Source organism: Corvus brachyrhynchos, unplaced genomic scaffold, assembly GCF_000691975.1.
Source record: "Corvus brachyrhynchos isolate BGI_N302 unplaced genomic scaffold, ASM69197v1 scaffold395, whole genome shotgun sequence".
Taxonomy (NCBI): domain Eukaryota; kingdom Metazoa; phylum Chordata; class Aves; order Passeriformes; family Corvidae; genus Corvus; species Corvus brachyrhynchos.
Window position 1 is genome coordinate 489,775 of NW_008238340.1, and position 20,861 is coordinate 510,635.

Below are 20,861 nucleotides of genomic sequence, written 5' to 3' on the forward strand. Positions count from 1 at the left end.
AGGGTAGGGTTCACCGTTCTCTGCCGGCTGCCGGACCGGCCTCTTGGAGAGGAAAGGGGAATTTTACAATGCTCGGGCTCTCTCCCCTTCCTCGTGGCCATGGGAGGACCGAACCAGCGCGTCTGTGCAGAAGCAGCGCGGAGTGTTGAACAACTTCCTCTCAGGGAGGAGAGTTCTCAGCTCCCGAGACAGCCGTTGTTTATCTCTAACCGCGGGAGGTGAAGCTCCTTTTCACAAAGGTTTCAAATTAGAGCAGTTTAGTAAACCTGAGCCCCCGGGGTTGAGCATGAAGGACTTGCAGATTATGCCAAGCATGGACCTCATCTGGTAAAACCCTTCCAGAAAGTCCCTTGACTGATGTTATTTTTAGAGTATTTGCTTTCTGATGAGCAAGAAATGAGAAGATGCTCTATTAGCTTTGTCCTGTGAAGGCTGTGAGAACTACTGGGGTTTTTTCTAATTATCTCTAGTTTAGTGCCTCAAGACTGATATTTCTATTTTCTGTTCTGTAGTGCACCTCTCCCTTATTTTTTGTAACAAAGAGGTATGTTGTAGTTTGTTGATTGTTAGCGCTGCTCTCGATTCCTCCCACTGCTGTTGTACCACATGTGCATTGGATTCCTCATGTCTAGTTGCCAAGGTAGCAGACACAAAGACAAATCAGATGAGTTTTGCAGAAGGTTTTGGGGATCCTTTGGAACAAAAGGTCCCAGAGAAACGCATAGTTTTCTTGAGAACATAATTTATCAGTCTAGTCAAAAGCAATGTGGGAGTTTGGGTTTAGGGTTTGCTGCTGTCTTATTTAAAAATCCACTTTCTGCAAATTTAGAGGAGCTTGTGATGTTGTAAAGATGTTGAACAGTGTGACAGCCTTTCAGTCAAGCTACGCTTCATTCATTTTCTGTTTATTAACTCCTTTTCACTCCCCTTTTCTAATAAAAGGGCATCCTTTTGTGAGATTTAATTTAATTCATTCGTGGGATTAGGATTGCCTGAACTGTAGTCCTGAGTCATAGCTGAGCCTTTTGGAGCCTTCCTGCCTGGGGAACATGGAGGACAGTTTTGACTAAGTATTTCTTCTGGATATAGCCGATACATTCATATTAATATTTTGAACTTACGAGCGTCCTAGTGTTATCACAATATAATTTTCAATGCTTGAAAAGAACATTACAGCAGAATTGCATAACTATGTCCTAAATAACAGCTTCTGAACCAAATGTCTCTTATTTAGCTTTTTGATGTGAATTTTTCGTGTTTACTGTTTCCTTTGTCAGTGTTTCTTGTCTCTGTTAAATCAGCTCCCAGTTTCTGAGTGCAAAATATTTGACTGTATATCCAAGGGGAGAGAAACATCTAGTGTTGCTGGTTCTGAGCATAAGGAGTTTTGAGACTGGCTGATTTCTCAGGAGCAAGAATCAACATTTCAACAGCTGTAAGTAATTTTTAGGAAAAGTCCTCTGAAAGTGGTTTCACCTTTGTCTGCTTCTTCACTTAATGTGGTGAATTTATGTAGTTCACTCTTCCTCTAGTTTTACATTAAAATGTTTTTGTAGGATGGACTTAGAGCTCCTGAAGAGGCTGCGCCAGACCAACCAGGACCTTCTACAAATGCTCAGAATGAAGCAGGAGGAAATCAGAAAAGGACTTCCCAGCAGGCAACTCCTTCCAGCATCCCTTCATAGCAGCACAGCTGCTGACAGATGTGTCCCCTTGCCCAGGAGAGGGGTATGTGTGGTGTCTGTGCTAGAAATTCAGGGAAGCGAATGGGCCTCATATGACAGATAGCAGCTCTGCCTATGGTGTGGTTTGGTCAAGGAGACATATGGACATAAAAGAGCTCTTAGAAAGAGGAATGGGGAATATGGAGTCTATTAGAAAAGTAGCTGCCCTTTGGTGATTGTTTATCCTGTGGTCTCAATCTGATCTCCTGGCCAAGGGTTTGGAGATCAGTTCCTGCCTAAGAAAGGCAAGTTTCTTCATTGAAGATAGGAATGAACGTTGTGGAACAAAATCCTTTTGTTTCTTCTAAGCACAAGGGCTGAAAGTTCAGTGGTTCCTCAAACTGGGAAAAGCTGCATTTAGCTGGAAGTGGATCTCTTTCTTACCCTCTCCAAAACATAAGGATTTTTCTTTTTCCTCTGCAGGAGTTTAAAGGAGTGAACAGACTAAGAATGAGAGGTTGATTTAGTGAGTGAAATGTTCTTATGAAAGGTCTTTGTAGCCTGACTGATGCTATGTATTAAGAGAGTCTCTGTCCTTACAGAAGGAAAATCAGGTCAATGCAGTGAAGTCTACAGCTGACCCCAGAATAATGGTGTCTGTGGAACCCAGAGCTGGCCCAGCCCTCAGTTCATCTCTTAAACACAGCAGCAGTGACAGAGGGGTACAGCAACAACAAGCGAAGACAGAGGAAGGAGTGGGTTTCAATTCCAGATTTCCTGGGAAAGAGAAGAATGTTACGCCAGTGACTGCAATCATTATGTGTGGCAGAGAAATCTCCAGAGCGCATGGGGATGGCCATGCTCGAGGAAGTCCAGAGAAAGAATCCTTCTTCCTGGGACGGGGAGAGAACAGAAGACAGTCCACTCTGATGCATGGTCCCCATGAGAAAAGTCATCCGGAGCCATCACTGAGCAGAGTGCAAAATAAAGAGACCAGTGAGCAGCATGTGGTCATCAGAGAGCCCCGTATCCCTAAATCAGTCTTGCTGACATCTCGGTCCAAAGAGTTGAAGGTAAATGTTAAACAAATGCTTTTCTTATTTTCCTAAGTCAACAGAATGATGAGGAGAAAGGGCCAGGAGAATGTTACCTGCTCTGTTCCCACTGTGTAAATTGGAAGTTGGAGTCAGAACTGTTCTCAGCTATAGCAGCCAGGGGCTGTTTGCAGTTTGTTCAGGCCCTGCTTTCCTTAGCCAGTGAACTGAAAGACCGGAAATCCGTAATACTTCACTGTGAGGTTCCCTGTCTCTTGCGTATGTCATCCACGTGCTGAGGGAGAACAGGCAGGTGCAGTGCTGCTGTTGCACAGTTTGTTTCCATAGGTGGAAGGGCAGGCCCTGGCTGTGATCATCCTCCAAGGCAGCGCAGGTTGCCTGATCTCTGGGGATGTGCGACGCAGCTCAGCATTTTGTTTAAAGCTCTGAAAAATCCTGCCTTATGTGGGGAAGTCCCCTGCCTCCTCTTTCTGTTGTATTTATTGAGAAGATAAAAGGGCTGATAAGCAAATTGCTGGTAGAAGCATAGATAGAATCCAGTCTCAAACTAAGCCACAGCTGTCTCATCTGAACAGCTGCCAGTTGTCTCCTCAGCTGTAGCTTTGAATGTCCTGCCAGATGATTAGGAAGTCTTTATGAATTGTTTTCTTTCAGAAGGAAGCTCGTCATGTGACTTTTCAGCCTGACCCTGAAGAAGATGCCGTACCTGTGAGCAGCTGGTCTGCCCGTCCTTTCCTGGGCTATGACTGGATTGCAGGTGAATCCTAACTCTGAAGCAAAGCTTTCAGTGTGATGTGGTGATATTAAGAGTTAAAACACAGTTTATGATCCTTTTGAGGTGTGGTGGAACTGCTGTCCTAGGATCAACGGAGCAGGTCCCAGCAAAAGGCCTGCAGCTTTGTCAGAGGCCCCTCTCCAGACCAGAGGTGACCTGTGCTTACCTGCAGTGGTGAAGTAGCAGCGGTATGGGAATCCAGGCAGCAAATGGCAAAGCCAAGTGGGGTCAGAAGGGATACCAAATACATGGAATGAATGAATGCAATAAGGGACCCAAACCACACAGTAAATCTCTGGCTTGACATGATGTTCTGCCCTTCTCATTATCATTATTTTGTTTTGACTGTTTCTTGTGAGGCTTGCTTTGGTACTTTCCCAAATTTTGTAAATCATTGAACTTTTCTCTTTCCTTGGTGTTCTCAGGGCTCCTTGATACAAAGTCTTCAGTAACAGAAAAATCTGAGCAATACTTTGCTGAGCTGCAGGAGTTCCGACAGGCCAACAGAGAAACCTGTATTCATCAGCAGCACCTGGAGTAAGTGGCAATGGGGAAGGGCTGAAGCAGCAATGTTCAATCCCTTAGTAATCCCTGTAGTAATAAGAACAATAGTCTGATTGGAGCAGGACATTGCAAGCGTGGCTTTGAGGGCCTTTATTTACCTCCCAGTCATGTGTGCTTGGAAAAAGCAGTGCTGTTCAGAGGGCCAGCCCCTCTGTTACTAACTGATTTTCTTGTGCATTTCTTTAGACCCAAGGCTCTGGATTGCACAGGTCCTGAACAAGAACTGGATTTGATAACTGGTTCCCATAAGTGTAAGATCATATTTTTTCCTAATGCAATTTCTGTGAATAAACAACTGAGCAGTCTTTACCTGTCATCCTGAGCACCGCATCGTGCAAGACAAGCAAGAATGTATTATTTTCAGCTGCAGCTTTTCAACCAGATTCAACTTCCTACTCCAAAGATGGTTGAGTCTTCTAGGGATCCTCTCTCAGTGTTATTTTAATTTGTCAGGGTTTCTTGTAATTGGATAATGTTCTGTTTTTAAATTAAAGAGGCTGAAGTTTTGTTCTTGCTTTTTAGGAACTTACTTGGGGACAGGAAATGTATAAGATATTTCAGGAAAAGCAGCTCTTTTTATAGAATGCAGGTGTGGCACTGTGGTAGAACACAGCTTTTTTGACTGGGTTCAGGGACCTTGTGACAAACAAGAACTACAATGAAGGTTTGTTGCTCCGTGCAGGTGTTTACTGTTACAGATTAAACCAGCGCCTCTTCACCATCCCCGTGGATTCAGAATCTGCCTGCCCTGTGTGTAAGATCCCACATACCGACCAGCCCCCGGGGACACTGGAAGAGCCAACTTATGTCAGGTAAATAAGAATTATTGCTTTGTAATATGCAGAACTCAAGGAAACAGTAGGGAAGAAAAAGCTGATCAGGTGAAGGAGAAAAGAGCATCATAACAGCTCTGTAGAAGGTTGCTTTTTTCAAGGCAGAGGTATCTCTTGCTTAAAAACTCTTTACTGATCTTTTCTATAAGCAGGAACAGTCTTGTAATCAATGAGAAATGCAGGTTTTGTCTGAATTTGGTCCAGAATGTGAATGTACATGTAAAATATCTACTGTCCTAATCCAGAACTTGTTCACTTGGTTCACTTTGGGGTTAGATCCTTGGATTCTGAATGGGAAGGCATGCAGAGATTCCCTGTGCCTTGGCAGAGGTGTAGGCAGTTACTTTCCTTGTGTGGTTCCAGGGTCAGCATTCCCCGATCTGCCCTTTTGCCAGCCTACAAGTACAAAGCCCATCGCAGGAGGAGCTTTGAGCCGGCAGACAATCTAGCACTGCCTTCGGTAAGTTGCTGTCTTCCTGTTGATGGCGTGGCCCAGGCTGGGCCTTGCTTTGTAGCAAGAAGGAACGAGAATCTGGGACTCCCCTGGCAGTTTCCACTAAAATTTTTGAAATGCGTCAGTGAGATAGCCAGAACATCCTTTGGTGTGTTCTGAGTTTGTGCCTTTGTGTGAGTAGCATAAAGTGTATGACATTTCCAGTGCTTTACACTGCACAGAAGAGAATGCCATGTGGAGCTGTATCCTTCTGGGGCAGATTTGGCTGACTTGTTTCAGGCATTGGCTTCTCAACACGATGAACCATAGCTAAGAGTGCCTGTGTTTGTTTCCACAGATGTTAAGGAGTCTGAAAGGCAAGTGTCCATGAAGTATTCACAAAATCAGTAGTGGCAAGGGTGGATTTAAAACTGCTATTGTGTTGCTGGTTCTGTATTCCAGCCAGTAGTCAATGCTGCAGGCAGTATTGCTAATCTAACCTAGCCCAGGCCTAGAGATTTCCAGGGAAGAGGTGGGAGGAAGCTTAGTTTTGAGGTTTAGGGAACTGGATGAGTCAGTTGAGACAGGTTCAGAGAGGTCGGGTGCTTGAGTTCACAAAGCGGGAGATCAGTTTAGAAAGGTGGAAGAGGGGACAACAGTGTAATTCTCCTTTATTTGAGATTTCATTTATTTCCTGTTAGTCATATAAAACTCCTCAAAAAATAATAAATTAATTACTCACTTAAACCTCCCTTTGCAGAAGTTAGTTCTAAATAATAACAGGCCACAATAGATAAAAAAGGGTAAAGCATTCCCATCTTTTTTCACAGCATTGCCTGGCTGGCTGGGAAAATATGGTCCCTTCCAGCAACCCCCTGCTCAGCAGTTTGGATCTGCGAGCCTCACTGGAAGAGAAGCCTTCTCCCTGTCCTTGCCTGGTAAGAACAGCCTCCAGAGTGCCAGGAGATGCTGGGAATTGCACAGATTGAAATTGTGGCCCCATCTCTAAAGGGTGTGATGATTATTGAAAGCTGAGCAAATGAAAATGCCTGGAAGAGTATCTCCTTATCTCCTTGTCACTACTGGGAAATGTTTTCCTTCTGCTGACTGGTGTGCACAGAGACAAAAAAGCAAATGGAGCTGAATAACAGGCAAAAGCCTGTTCAGCTCGCTAGTCTTCATCAAAATGGGAAAAGTCACTTTGGCATTCTTTGATTAATATCCTCTTTATTTGGATTCCAGGACTTAGTGTCCAGAATGTCAGGAGAAGCCAGAACTGGTAAGTTTCTGCATCTGCCTCACTTGGCACACCTGAGGTTTAGCAGAGCAAACCGGGACACCAGAGAGCAGCTCTCAGTTCAGACGCCACTCCCTCAACACTCTGGACTATTGACTTGATTGCTCTGGGGAAGGGATGGGCACAGCACGTGGAAACAACTCAGAAACAAAGCAATTTGGATAAAAATAAATCTTTGGACAGATTTTCCCCAATTTTCATAGTCATGCGCATATGTGAGCAACCAATATACAGATCTGAGTTTGTACAGTCCACTATGTTCACTTCGTGGTTTTTTTGCCATTTACAGCTACTTCTGAGCGGCTGCATGAGCTGTCCCAGCTCGGGCTGGATAAAGGCATGTATCCAGGATCAGTAATGCATCTGCACCTCAACTGAGTAACCAGCAGTTTAGCATTAACTCTGAATGCCAGGGTGAGGAATTGGCCTGTGAAGGGCCTGGCTCAGTGGAGTGACACAAATATGTTTATTTCCAAATAAAACATGACATGTAATTTTCTAGTGCCTTAAACTTGAGTTCCTCAATAATTCAGTAAAAATTTTAAAAATACAGTTTATTCTCAGTGCAATGTGTGTAGCTACAGAGTTTATTACATCAGAGTAACTTTGAATGTGAAAAAACATGTTTAAGTAAAATGAGATTTTATTAGTCAATGAGCTAGATAATGCCTTAAAATGTTTGCAAATTTTGCTTGCCTCTGCTTTTCCAAGTTTTCTGGAGATAAACCAAATAAGCATTTTAGAATTTTTAAATTGTACCAAACCAAAAATACTTCACATAGTGTGATTTGTTTGAACTTTATAGACTGATCTTATTTTCCCTGTCTGAAAACAATAAAACGGATGTTTTATTTTGCTTTGAATTTTCTGAAACAGAAATTCCTGCCTCGCACATATTTCTGGGAGCTAACTTGAGAGAATGAATTTGGTTTGTGCAGCTTCTTGGCATTCACTGTTACTTGTATATCAAATACATTATTTATCAAATGCATGAATAGACGTTTTTAGACAAGGACAGGAATATTGCAAGTTTATGAAATCTTAATGTAAGACTTGGAATGAAAAATGAAAAGCATTACTTTTAGCTTGACTTTAGCTGTGGGTTATGTATCTGTAGGGTAAAGTGAGTGATTTTGGTCACGTAATTTCCATTATTGGAAATACTAATTTTAAAATAAACTAATCCAGTGACTATAGAACACCAGGTGCCAAATATTATACCAAACAGGGCAAATTCAACATTTTTACTCCCTTGCCTTCAAACCCAAAACATAAGACATCATAAACCTTTCCTTAATTTATCCTGAAATAAATTACAGCAAGCCTGTTCCACTCTATATAAACAGAGAAAAGTTAATGCTATAGATTCAGTCAGTAACCTACATTAGACCTCTCTGGTGGATGCAGGTTGGAACAAATGTAAAATTCAAAATGTCTCTTGATAGATGGGAATACATTCAGTCTTTCACGCTTGTGAAAACATCGGAGGTCTGATTATGACTCTTTCTCCACTAGAAACAGGTGAAAGAAGTTGGTGATGCTGCCCCTGCTCACTGAAGTTTGTCTCTTTTTGTGTTGGTTCTGGCCTGTGTGGTCCTGCCTTCATTTGCAAGCTCAAACAGACTGAAAATGCTCCTGTTTGTGGAGCCTCTCTTTTAAATTCATGTCCCCTCCCCACCTCTCCACTGCATGGCATCTGGAGTAGTGCAAGTCCAGACCTGCCCAGGTGGCCTTTCAGCCACGTGCTGTGAGGAGCATTTTGAGTGTGGATACAGGAATGTTTTGCACTGTAATAACAAGGTTTTGCACAGTGGCTTTGTCCTGCAGCATGTTACACAGTCCCAGATAACACACACACCCTTCCATGCAGGAGAGCGGACTGAGATGTCACTGGGGGGTACATTGTAAAGGAACACACCTACTTACTGCTTGAAAACTTGCATTTCAGCCACTGTTAAAGCTGCTTCTGCACTTGGACAGTGGATTCTGTGCTGGAGCCAGTGCTGGGATCTACATTTCCAGGGAAAACAGAGGATGGGGGTGGTGTGTGTGGGTTGTCAGGATTGTGGATTAGCAACACACAAATGTTTTGAGGCCAAGGGTTTCCTAAGCCTCAAAATAACACAAACACTGGACTTTATTGTGTAGGCACAGAATTCTGGGATAGCTTGTCTGCTATTCCTGGCAGTAGGCTTGACCTGGATTTGTATTTTTTACCATTTCTAGCACTTAGGAACAATGCTGGTTTAGTCTCAGCAGCTGTTTATCCTGTTAATGGCCGGCTCTGTGTGTGCTCATGTCAGTTCTCTTCTGTCTGATATTTTGGTGGTAAAGCTGGTGGTTTAGTTCCTCTTTCTGACTGTATTGCATGTATATAATACTGATTCATGAGATGGGAAATCCAGCTTTGCTTAATTAGACAAATTAGATGCAGTAAATGATGCATTTGTGATTGGTTTGAACAGAGCAATGTAGTTCGGCTGTTAAAACACAGCTCCCACCTACTTCTCAGTACCAGTGTTAGATGGCCTTTTGTTCCCCTTCTCTTGTTAAGGTAGTTTTTGTGATGTCTCAGGATCAGGTGTTTCTTGCTGTCAGTACATTGTAAGAATTAATATCAAGAGTTTTGAATGAATGTAGTGCTGATTTATGCGTTCTGTTTTGTTATCAGCACATCAAGCAGTGACTGTCCCCAGAACTCCCAGGTGAAACAGCTGCATGTGGCTTGAACTTGCTTTTTGAATCATTTGCAAACTTTGATTTTGGGGGCTTTCACCTCTTTGGAACTTGTGTTTTCAAAGCCCATAAGAATTTGTTTTCAGAGTTTCTTAAATTTGAAAACACAAGAGAAGTTCTATTCCTTCTCTTTGGAGTCAAGCCCCTCAATTTCACCAGCTCCCTGGATAATGGCTGACCAAAAGTAAGGACTTGTTTTTCTCCCTTCTGTTAGTTTCTGCAGAGCAAAACTTCCAGGAGGAGGAAAACAACACCCGAAATTGTTAGGGCTGAGATGCTCAGCTAGTCAAAGAAAAGAAATTTTACAGTCTTTGGAAAAACTGCATACTGAAAATCTTCCCATTTGATTCTTTCACAAAAATTATTTAATATTTCCCAAGTTTCTTTTGTTCATTTCATTCTTTGTCCGCAAAGGAAAGCTCATCTGGCTTCTGTTATTAGTTAAGCTTTAAAACTCAGCTTTTACATGAGGCAAACCAGAGTATCAAGAAAGGGTATGAGTTACCCAAAAGGTCTGTGGCACTGTGGGGAACTAATAAGTCCCACTTCTGTGTTTCAACCACCTGGCCAGGTCTTCCCCAAACTTTTTTATTTTCAATTGGGGTTAAAATGTGCAGAATTGGAACTCTTGGTGCTTTTTCAAATTGCTTTACCAAGAGCTTTTTCTATGGAAAATGACCATGTGTAACTATACCACTCTTCCAGAAGCTGTAGTCAAAATTACAGAAAGTACAGACATGGTGTGATCTCTCATCTAAGGTCATTTCTCTCTCCCTCCCTCTCCCTCTCTGTCTCTCCCAGCCTGTGGGCACAGTAATTCTGTGATATGGTTTTGGTTTCTTTCATGGAAGCCACAGTTTTCTTGAGTTCTCTGAGTTCACTGTCAGCTCTTCTCATTTTTCAGTCTGACTCAAGATGTACTTTAGTTTTGAAGCTACTATGGGGTAGTAAAAGACATTTTATACAGATTTTCTTTTTGTTACATTAGTTATTTTATCACTTTATGTAAGGCAGTAGTACTAGTTGAAGTAATGAAAACAAAGGTATAAGATTTTGTTATCCACATAAAATATATCTAAATGACATGAAAATGACCATAAAATATAAATAAATATAAATATATCTATAAATAAATAAAATATATCTAAATTACATGTAAAACGACCTGTAAAATGTAACTGGAAATTAAGGCGTTATCTTTGTTATTAACACAGTAACCTTTTTTTTTCCTGATGGTAACTAGTTTTAAGCCATTGCTACATTTTCACAAGTGTGCAACAAAAGCTTTAAACCATCTTCCTTGTTGATCACAATGAACAAATATACCAAGGTAAATTGCTGAATCAAGACAGCTCTCAGATCATGTTTCCAAGAGCACCTGCAGTGTATTTAATGGATTGAAGTGACATAATTAAATGGATTCACAAATATTTAATAATAAGAATGAGAAGTGTATGTACCAGTAAATAAATACCAGTACCAGAGTGGCATAGAGGGAGAGAATTTTGCCAGTCTGTGGCATAAATGAGGTTTTATTTCTTCTTCCATGTGTGATTTCAAATACTGTGTCAGCTACAGCCAGTTCAAACCCTGATGACTGGCTGTGTGATGTATCTCAGTGAGATCCCGTGGCACCAGTGTTGCTCTCCCTCCTGTCTGTCCTCTTTGGGCTACAGAAAGATTTCCTGAGAAGTTCAGTATGTTGGCTTTTCTTACAATGCCTAAAATCATCGGGATCCTGTGTGTTGTTACCACAGGATAATGTCACTATCCAGGAGCTCTCCAATGGCTAAAATGCATAAATAGATCAAGAAAGGCAGCAAGAAAGTAATTCTTGGTTTTCTACCTCTCTTCATTTCTTGCTTTCCTTATTTTAACCATGAGATTCTCTGTATTTTTCATTGCGGGAAATGCCTTCATTTCTCTTCTCTTTTTTATTTTGTACCCCAAGGTATGCAGCATGTATCTCAACCAGCCCTGTTTTTGGTGCTCCTCAGGTTCCTTGTGAAGTTTCAAGCTCTGGTGTTGTTTCATCCAGCTAATGAACAAGAATTTGGTGATTTTTTTGTCAGCATACTGCAATGCTCTTGATGCCTTTTCACTGGTCCTAAAAGTATGAGCCAGATACAGTTAGGTGATGAAAAGGGGTTACCTTTATAAGCATCCTTACAATGCACAAAATGCTAGATGGAAAGTGCCAAAGATGCACACATAACATAAAGCAGATACAATTTTTATATGTTTAGCAAATTAACATAACTGAGAAGAATCCCCAATTAGAGACATAGGTGATGAGGTAATTCCCCCCTGGTTCTACCCTTTTCTGAAACCCTTCACCCTCTTAGATAGGAACTAAACTTTGTTTCTGAAAATGTGTCTCTAAGAGGTGGTTTCAACCTTGGCTCCCAGAGAGCCTAACCTTGGACCCCCAGGGCTTGGAGCTGCTAGGGAATTTATTTTGTCTTTCTGTCTAATAGAGTGGGTAAAATGGTAGCTACGAATACAATAATAGGCTACAGAGCTACAAATATATATGCAAAGAATATAGAGAATGTATAAAGGCAAAAATCAATTTGGCATTACTCTGAATGGTAACACTAACAGGCACTGAAATACAGATTTTAGACAAGGTATTTTAACGTATCCTTTAAAATTTCATGGTCTCTTTTATCTGTCTCACAGAAGTTTAGAGGTTACACTTCTCATGAAAAAGCCATGGTAAAAGTACAACCTGAGACTAAAATCAATTACTTCAAAATTAGAAAATATCATGAGTATGTTTGCTTGAGCACATGTGTACCAATGCTCCTTCTGTAGTATTCAGTTTCTGCTTCCTTTGCTAGGCCCTTACTGTTAGAGCACAGTGAATAGACACTGCTGAAGGGATGTTTTGGGCACGTGGTGGAGACTTTCCCTCGTGGCTTAGTTGGGTCTCTGGATTCTCTTGCTCCCGGCATTTGAACAACCCCTGACTTACAGGACATTCTCTGAATTAGTTAAAATAGAAAATGTGAAGAAGGCTTGTCTGAGGGCATTGCTACGTTTAACACCTAAAGCAAAAAGTGATCCAGACGTCAGAGACAGATATGTGTAATCAAATAAACATTATAAATAATAACAGCATGCTCACAGGGGCCTCCCCTTTTTTTTTCTGACAGACATTGTCCTTCGATGGAAGATCAGAGAATCAGTGGTTGGTTGTTTGCTTCTATTTGTTCTGTGGGGTTTTTTTTCATATTAACATAGGGGATTATTTTCTAGGAAATAGAGCCACCACATAGAGTACAGTAGCGTGGGTTTGTTATAAAACAGAGGTGCTTCTTCCAGTTACTGATAGGGCTTCTTTTGGAAAACCCCTTTTGTTGTATTTGAAATCAAAACACACAAAGTCTGAAATAATGCATTCACTTGGGAATGCATACAGGCTGTGATACTCCTGTGTAACAACCTCTCCATCCTCTTTATTGATGTTGCTTTTATTACACACTTGTAATAACACTTTGTCATGTAACAGCCTTTCTGAAAAGCCAGCAGCAACAATAAGCACTTTCCACTTCCTATCCTTTTAAACATCTAGTTCAATCAAGAAAGAACTTAAGAATTAAGATGTTCCAGGAAGAATGGCAGCTGGGAACCCTGGTTTCACTTTGGATGTATGAGTGGATTTTTTCTTCTGAGGAGCACCCTGGAGCCTTTCTCTCAGTGAGTCCACGAGCAATGTGTCCCTTTATCCAAGTCGTCTTGTAAAACTGTAAAAACTTAATGACATTGCCTTCTCAGACAAATTTGATTGAAGTTATCCAACAGCTTAAAAAATTACCAATACCATTCATTAAAAAGGAACTAATATACGTATATATAAAAAATGCTCAGTACGCTCGTTTCAGTCTTACTTTCTCTGGAAAATGGGCCAGAAAACTCTCCCTGGTGCCAGTTCTGGGAAAGTCTTTCACACACAGATTTTTGTACTCACATAAGTAATGTTTGCATCAGATACTTTGACTTCAGCAGTGTAACTCAAACCTTCCAGGCTCTCTCTGATGTTGGTGCCTGTCCTTTTGCTAGAAAAGCTTGGATAGGACCTGATCAGAGAAAAAAAAACACAGAGGGGAGGGAAAAAAGACAAACAGAGCTCATCAATTGCCCTGACTACTATGCCATTTGAAACTGCGTTAATAAATTGGGAGGATTGCCTAATGGCATATTATTACAGAAGATTAAGGTGTTTTCTAGCCTATTATTTAGTTAGGAAAATCAAGAATGTAATAATCTGACATTGAAATACTCAGTTGTCTCTAGACCCATAAGGCATACCTACCCCGAGAGCTTCTACAGCTAAGAGAGCTTAGAATCTGAGCAGCACCCTAGCAGAGCGAAGAGAGATTTGCTGTGTGTCACATACACCATGTGCAGTGTGCTGAAAATGCCTGGGGCTTATACGATGGCATTCTGGAGAAAGAAACTGAGGTAGCTAAAATGTTGCAGCTGTGAGTTGAAGATATTTACACAGGGTCCCTGTGGAATGCTCATCTTTGGTGGTTGTGATGGCACTGAGGTGGCTGTGGATCTTTAGTAAAATAATCATTTATCCGACTTTCAATATTTTTTCATTTCTTTTGTTATTGTTGATAAGGGTGAGAAGCAAAGAAAACACAACCCAGAGGTGTGAGAATTCAAATTGTCATTATTTTCCTGTGTACCTCAGAGGGTTTTCAAGGCACTTTGCCCTTTTTGAAGTGGCTAACCTTCACTTTTGACAAACTTCTAGGGCAGATAAGGAAGCTTCACGACACCTTCAACCAATTGAAGTATTTCCAGGCATCAGAACAAAAACCATCCTGAGTAACCAGTGAAAGTAGTGAAATTATGCGTAGCAGTCCTAAGGATGATTATCATCAACAGGAATTAGTTTGTCTTGGGACTGGAGGAAAGGGAAGGTTTCTCAAGGGGAAGGTCTGTAGTATGTTGGTGTTTTAAGTGGCAGTGTGTAAAGCTTCAATCTTAGTGGAGTCACCCTGGTTGATTCTGAGTCTTCACCCACTCATCCAAACAGTAGTAAAATGACTGTACTGAAAGAATTAGTGTTTCTTACTGGGAACTTTCTTGAGGCTTGGTTGAAACTCTTGAAAAAGTGACGGCTGGACGGGGCAGGGCTTGGATGTGTGCCTGGCATTGGCGTGGTGAAGTGCTCTCTGAGGGCAGCCCAGATGACTCAGGAGCCTGTGCATAGCCAGCCGTGTGCCTTGGGTGACAACCTTGATTCTCACAACTGACTCGCACTGGGACTAGACATTGAAGCAGTTTTGTTTTGTTCTATTTTTACTTTTCTCTTTTGGGGCAGCCTCCCTCCCCCTTCCTTCCAAATTGTTTTCTCAACTCAGTTGAGTCTCAAAGCCTGTCTCCTGCTTGTCTTGAACAGCTGGAATGGGTCTGGACTGAATGAACAGGCAAGGAGCATGACTTGGTGGGACCCTGGAAGAATCTCAGCTACCAGAAGGAACAAACTGTCTGTCTCACCTGTGACGCTGGGAGCCAGGGACATTTAACACCACCTCAGATGGCTGCCTGTAGCCTGCCTCTGGGACTGTGGCTCCTGCTGCAGCTCCAGGACATCCAAACAGCCCCACAGGTAAGACAGGGGGACACCAGGATCCTGCAGCTCCTCAGGATGCAGGAGCTTCGTGAGGTCTAGGGGCACCTGGGGCTGCAGGGCCATCCTGCCCTGCAGCTGGCTGTTGGGGTGGGTGTCCACAGAAGCAGGGTTTGTGCAACACAGGGAGATAAAGGTGGTGAGCAGAGCTCTCAGGAGATAAAGGTATATAGCCAGGAGAGTTTGCCCTCTCTGAGATCTTTAAAGGCAGGAGCATGGGATATGAGCTATGATCTGCATCTTGTTGGCACTGCTAGAGCTGCTGCAGCTCCAGGCACACCACAGCTGGGGAGTGAGGAAAGGTTTGATAGGGGTGGGGGGCTTTTGTTTTTGTCTGCATGCTCGGTGACAGGCACATTCCTTGCAGAGCTTGGTTCAGAGGGCTGCTGCCCACTCTTCTGATGCAAGTCAGGAGGCACAAATTGAAAGGTGTAGAGGCTAAACAATAACAGACCTTCCTGTTTACACCCCCCACCCTACTGACACTGACTTCCTCATGAATCCACTATTATTTCTGAATCAAAAATCACTTTAAGTAGACACAGCCCACTAGCTGCACTCAGCTGATTCTGTAGATGCACACCAGCTCCCCATTCCAATTGTACCAGCTCTTGTGGGTTTGCTTCCACCCCCATACTGCCACTTACCCCCTCCTCCTGTGGATCACATGGCAGTGAGCCCTCAGTACCTGGCATAAATCCAGGTGATTTCCCTGACTGACACTTGGAAGTACACATTTAAAAAAAAAAAAGGTCAGGCACAGAGACTCTGCACAGGTAAAGTCAAGTAGGTGAGTAATTGCATGGAGTGTTGGATCGGAAATGAGCCCTTACAGTGGAAATACAAGCACATATTAGCCTAAGACACCTGTCTATACACTGTAACTGAAAAATCCAGCACATCACTTGGGCTGCTGGATTGTTTTAAAAGACACTGACTACAGTTAGATCTTTGAAAATAACCAAGTCCTGTACCCTCTTCATAGACATTTGAAAAAGATATTCTTGGTTCTTTTGGAAAGAGTAGGAGTTTGCTCTTGTGTCTTTAGTCGTAAATTCCCCTCCCACATTGCAAGTTTGCTTTACTTTCCCCAGGCTATCTGTCCTGCCACTGTCTCCTTCCTGAAATACAGAGGCATAAGTATTCTATGGGTTTGAAGCCTGTAATCCTTGCTCACCAGAGGAATATTTGGGAGGGCATTCAGATAAGTTTGTCCAGTGTGCTGAATGCAGACTGCTTTAAGAGGAAAGCCAGCAGAAAATAAAGGATGATATTTTTTCTCTTTGACATCACTTTTGGTGGTTTGTTCACAAAATGAAAGGGACAGAGAGAAAATTTGGTTTTCTGATACTCATTGTCAATATTCAGACTCACCATAAAATTATCAGTTACCTGGAATAAATACACAGACCTTGTGGGGATAAGCAGCTGGCTTTGCACTGTCCTTCTGCATTGCCTCTCTTACAGCAATACTTGCTCTTACTGCTAGTGGAGTACAAGTGATACTGTCTAATGTGAGCAAGTCACTGCTTACTGGTCATATTTTTAAACCATGTTCCATCTTACCTTAGTTCACAGTTTGGGTTTTGTTTCTTTTTATATTCAGAGAACTCTCACTTGTTGGTAATGTCTTTACTATCAAGCAAATGAAGCTTGACTATTGAAGCTGTAGATTATCAGCTTTTTCTATACTGTCAGAATTTGGATAGAAGTTTGACAGACAGTTAACTGTTTTGCTGCAGTATTAGTCAGTTCTAGAATAGCCACTGCTGGTAGATTTTTTTTTACGGTAATATGCTTTCTTCCTGACTTACAGCTCATTTGTAGCAAGCTGATTTCTTACTCTGCCTCACAATCACTTTTTCTCTATGAGTTCAAAAGACCATAAATAAATGAGTCAAACCTTGTCCTGACTGAATTGCAGAGTAGCCCACTGAATTCAGCACCACCTTTACAAATGCAATTAAATTGGAATAGCAAACATTTTTGTAGAAATAAGGAAAGTGAGAAGAGCTATAAAAAGCCTGTTTTTAAAACAAATTCTCTCAAGTAAGCGTTGAAAAACCCAAATACTTCTGACCTACATGTTTGCTTTATTTAATTGGTTCTTGATCTGCAATGCATTTAGAAAAGAAAAAAATAGTTGACCTTCTGGGTCACTGAAAGCTCTAAACCACTGCATCCCTGTGCATCCTGTCACAGAGCAGTCCAAGCAGGACAGGGATTGTGGTCTTTCCTTTCACAAGATGTATTGCAGCTCCTGCTAAATCCAAAACCTTTATTTGAAGAGAGAGACAGAGAGAAGGATAAAGGCCTACTGTCCACCACAGCCAGACGTCTTACTCCAACGTCTGTGATCTTCCTTGAATATTAAAGGGGTTTTTTACAATATACGTTAACAAACAGAAGTCTAAGTTCTAATGACAGTAGCAGATGTTATTGGGATAAAACTGGTATTTCTTCATTGACCCCTTAGAGAATGATGGGAACCAACCTTCCTGCCGAGTTAAAAGCAGAACTTTGCATCATTGTGTTGCTGTTACAAGTCACAGTAGGAGTCAGACAGCTTTAGGATTTAGAGGGAAAAAGATGACAAGAATGGGGTATGGTGACTGATGCTGAGTATTGACATGAACGTTATTTATCACTGAAAGGACCTATACTAATTTTTATACTCATGAAACAGCTCTACTGAACAGATGGTGATTTACAGATATTTTGCAGATACTTACAGATAGAAGTGGTGGGGCCTTCAAGAAGGTGGTTTTTACTCATAGACATCCTGCCATGATTTGTTAAAATGAATTCCTTTCACAGAAGAGCACCTTGGGTTTGGCTCAGTAATAGTACTGGTGGCTACAAAGCTGTGCTTGTAGTTGGACACGTGACAGCAGCATTTGTTGAGGAGTCATGAATGATATGTGTAATGTAGGTGGCTGTATGCAGAGCTGCCCTCCCGTGGAAAGGGGAAAAATAAGGTTGAGTACTCTCTCATATGTGTATCTGCATAATTTGTTTAGTATGTAGGCCTAGTTCATGCAGTGATTTATCACTGCACTACCATCAAGTCAAATTCATAATCAGAATGTGCACTACTGTAACCAGGAGCAGAATCTAATACTAAACTCCTGATGTTCATGTTCTTGGCAAGGTAATTTTTTAAAAAGCTGTTATCTCACATTTTTACACAGACATTATTCCTTTATTTAAACCCCAAAACAGACAATTAAATAAGCTGTAAGCTTATGTGCTGCATAAGTAATTCAATAATTCAAGGGTTCATGTCGGCGATTGAATGATGTACCCAGACCGGCAGGGAATCTGAATAGTTTATTCAAAGGAATGAGCTGGTGTTATACATTTTTGCAAGGCACAGTATTTCCTTATATGACGTGACCTATTCTGTGTTGCCACATCAGCAGCACACTTCCTTCTATGGGATGATCACTCTCTGTTACCTGTCCATCAGCTCCCAGCAGGCTCCTCTCCATAAGGGTCTGCCGTGTGACACCTCCTCCCCCCAGGGTCCAGTGGAGACAAGCTTCTGTGTGCCGCCATGTGCTCCTTTGTGCTGCCATGTGCCTCTGCAGGCAGGTCTTACAGCTCACAACCCAATTCTACCTTATAATTCCCCATAGGTTCACACCCTTGTTTAAAATTCAGCTTCATTTGCAGCCAGAGTTGGTTGCCCAGGAGAACCAGGAAGAGAATATCAGGTATTTGTGGTGATTTCCCACAGCTCTTGCAGAGAAACTAATCCAGGCTGACTTAGCTATAGCCAGGATGCTATTGTTTCTTAAATTTTCTTTATAAAACCAGTTCACCGAGTAACTCACAACTGACCTTTTGTGTGGTGACTGGTCATTTCCTGTTGTTCTGTTTAGGCTTGGAGTGTCTGCCTGGCCAGGGTACCCCTGCACACAGGCGTGAGGAGATACCACTTCCTTTTCCTCCAGTCTAGGGCTTCCTCCTCAGAACAGGAGAACAGCGGGTGCACCTTTGTAAATGTGGTTTGAGTCAGGCTGAGCAGGCTGAAACACCTGCTCTTGCCCCTACAGTCAGCTACAAAATGTGCTTGTTGGGAAGCCCAGGGATTATAGTGCAGAGATGTGTCAGAGTTCTCAGTTCTGTTACTGGACCTTGATGAAATTTAATGGCTTCAATGTGTTTCTATTTCTTGTTCTTCTGTTAATTTCTTCCTTGACTGAAAGTTCCTGTTTTCTGATGGAAGTTAAATAATTTCTGTGTTTTGTGTATATTAAACAGGAGAACAGGCCATGAAAAGAGTTAGGTAGTGAGATTCTGCACAGTGCACAAAGGCAGCAGGCAACAGCAAGTATTATTTCAAAGACCAGTGGGAAATTCATTGGCAGAAAGTGAGATGTAGAGTTTCTGAAATATTTAATTGCTCTACCAGTATCATGTGGGAAAATCTCTGGGGAATCTACTTATCGATTCTTTACCAGAAAAAAATCACTGTTCATGCCTTCTAGTAAATACTGAAAATGAAATTCAGATAACATTTTTAGGGGATTCTTAAGGGAGATGCCAAATTCAAAAATCAGATTTTCTCATCAGAACACTTGTAGCACTGTAATTTCCCAGAGCATGTAGTGGTCCAGCCATACAAAAACAAAGTCTTATTATGTGCTTCTTGTTACAAGTTGTAGCTGGGTCTCATTTTCTTAGCTAATATCAGAACTATTTTATGGTGGTGTTTTTTAACTAAACAAATATTGGTTATGTAGTGATGAAAGGTTATTTCTGGAAATCTTCACTCACAACAGAAGTGGGATCAATTATTTGAATATGGGCTTCATCATGTGAGTATTTGCAGCATTCTTTTCAAGGCAAAATCCTCTTGTAGGATTTGTCCCTAAATTACAAGTAAAATAATTTATTGGCTTATAATAGACACTAAGTTTGCTAAATTCAAACATTATGACTGCATAAATAACAGAAAACTTGTATACTGCAAACAGGAATGACCTCTGTGGATTACACCAAATCTATGTAGATTTAGATGATGCAGAGTATGGCATCACCTCTTACTCCAGTGCACACAGAGCTGGAAATCTGTTACAGATGTAAGGGATTTTGTTCCTTTCCTTTAAAAATCCTTTGGATTTAATCCTTTAATCCAAAATTAACATGAAACAATTTTAGGACAGTGATTTTTATGCTTTTTAAAAATTTGCTAACTGCTGCAATGTTTCTAAAGGAAATGCAGTCAATAATTTAGTTGCTTTGGGGATATTTGAATTTTCAAAAAACTGTAGGCTTTTCCTTGCCATCTGCAACTGCCATTGCTTGAGACAGGCATTGGGACCTGCTCTAGAACAGAATTAGTTGTTTTCTAATTGTATCTTTTGTATCTTTCAATTTCTAGACATCATTAACCCCACCTCATCCCTGTGGTACACTTGAGAATTGGTTCTATGATGAAATTTCACAAAGCTGCTGTTACCGGTGTCCCTCAGGTATGTTTATAATTCAGTCAAATTTACATGGAGCCCTTCTGTCCTGGGGTGATGTTACGAAGCCGCTTTATCCCTTACCCGTCCGCTGAATGCCCAAGGTGGGCCCGGGGGCGGGGCCGGAGCCGCGGGGCCCGACGGCTCTGGGGCTCCGGGGTCTCGGCAGGGCCTGGGAGGGGGTGCGCCGGGAGCGCTGTGCTGCTTTTTGGGTTTCTTTTGTGTTCCGGCTAGCAGGGAAAAGGTTCTGTTGGTTTTTTTCTTGTTCTTTTCCCCTTTCCTTCCCCTTGCCTCACTGCCTTCCTTCCCTCCCTCCTCGCCGGTCCGGGCAGCCTGCGGGGGGCAGCCCCGGCTGGTCCCAGCCCGCGGGGCTGTTCCCC

At 41.9% G+C, this 20,861-nt stretch overlaps 2 protein-coding genes across 5 annotated transcripts in view; both read left to right on the top strand.

The window, feature by feature from the left end:
* Nucleotides 1-106: 106 nt before the first annotated feature.
* MIIP (migration and invasion inhibitory protein) lies at nucleotides 107-7,494 on the top strand. 2 transcript variants are annotated; one of them, XM_017735030.1, is made up of 11 exons: nucleotides 107-218; nucleotides 1,278-1,435; nucleotides 1,557-1,728; nucleotides 2,267-2,737; nucleotides 3,374-3,476; nucleotides 3,920-4,031; nucleotides 4,245-4,309; nucleotides 4,741-4,870; nucleotides 5,255-5,351; nucleotides 6,155-6,262; nucleotides 6,567-7,494. In XM_017735030.1, the coding sequence occupies exons 3-11, from the start codon at nucleotides 1,558-1,560 to the stop codon at nucleotides 6,720-6,722; spliced, it is 1,413 nt and encodes a 470-aa protein (XP_017590519.1). In that variant the 5' UTR covers nucleotides 107-218; nucleotides 1,278-1,435; nucleotide 1,557; the 3' UTR covers nucleotides 6,723-7,494. The 2 variants fall into 2 exon arrangements, with proteins under 2 accessions (XP_017590519.1, XP_017590520.1); XM_017735031.1 differs by having other exon boundaries at nucleotides 1,302-1,435.
* A 2,138-nt stretch (nucleotides 7,495-9,632) lies between these two features.
* The window catches only part of TNFRSF8 (TNF receptor superfamily member 8), a 20,113-nt gene continuing 8,884 nt past the window's right edge, over nucleotides 9,633-20,861 (top strand). Inside the window, exons 1-3 of one of the 3 annotated variants that reach the window (XM_017735028.1) lie at nucleotides 9,633-13,059; nucleotides 14,777-14,986; nucleotides 20,397-20,487. In XM_017735028.1, the coding sequence (XP_017590517.1) occupies nucleotides 14,915-14,986; nucleotides 20,397-20,487 (163 nt within the window). In that variant the 5' untranslated portion in view covers nucleotides 9,633-13,059; nucleotides 14,777-14,914. Of the gene's footprint in view, nucleotides 13,060-14,332; nucleotides 14,987-20,396; nucleotides 20,488-20,861 lie in introns of those variants that run through there. The other 2 variants (XM_017735029.1, XM_017735027.1) reach the window with 2 other exon arrangements.

Bases quoted from the DNA above. Each gene is read 5' to 3' on its own strand.
- MIIP (XM_017735030.1), top strand. From the start codon at position 1,558: ATGGACTTAGAGCTCCTGAAGAGGCTGCGCCAGACCAACCAGGACCTT. The intron at 1,729-2,266 runs GTATGTGTGGTG...CTGTCCTTACAG, and splicing joins TCCCCTTGCCCAGGAGAGGG to AAGGAAAATCAGGTCAATGC. The intron at 4,032-4,244 runs GTAAGTGGCAAT...GCATTTCTTTAG, and splicing joins ATTCATCAGCAGCACCTGGA to ACCCAAGGCTCTGGATTGCA.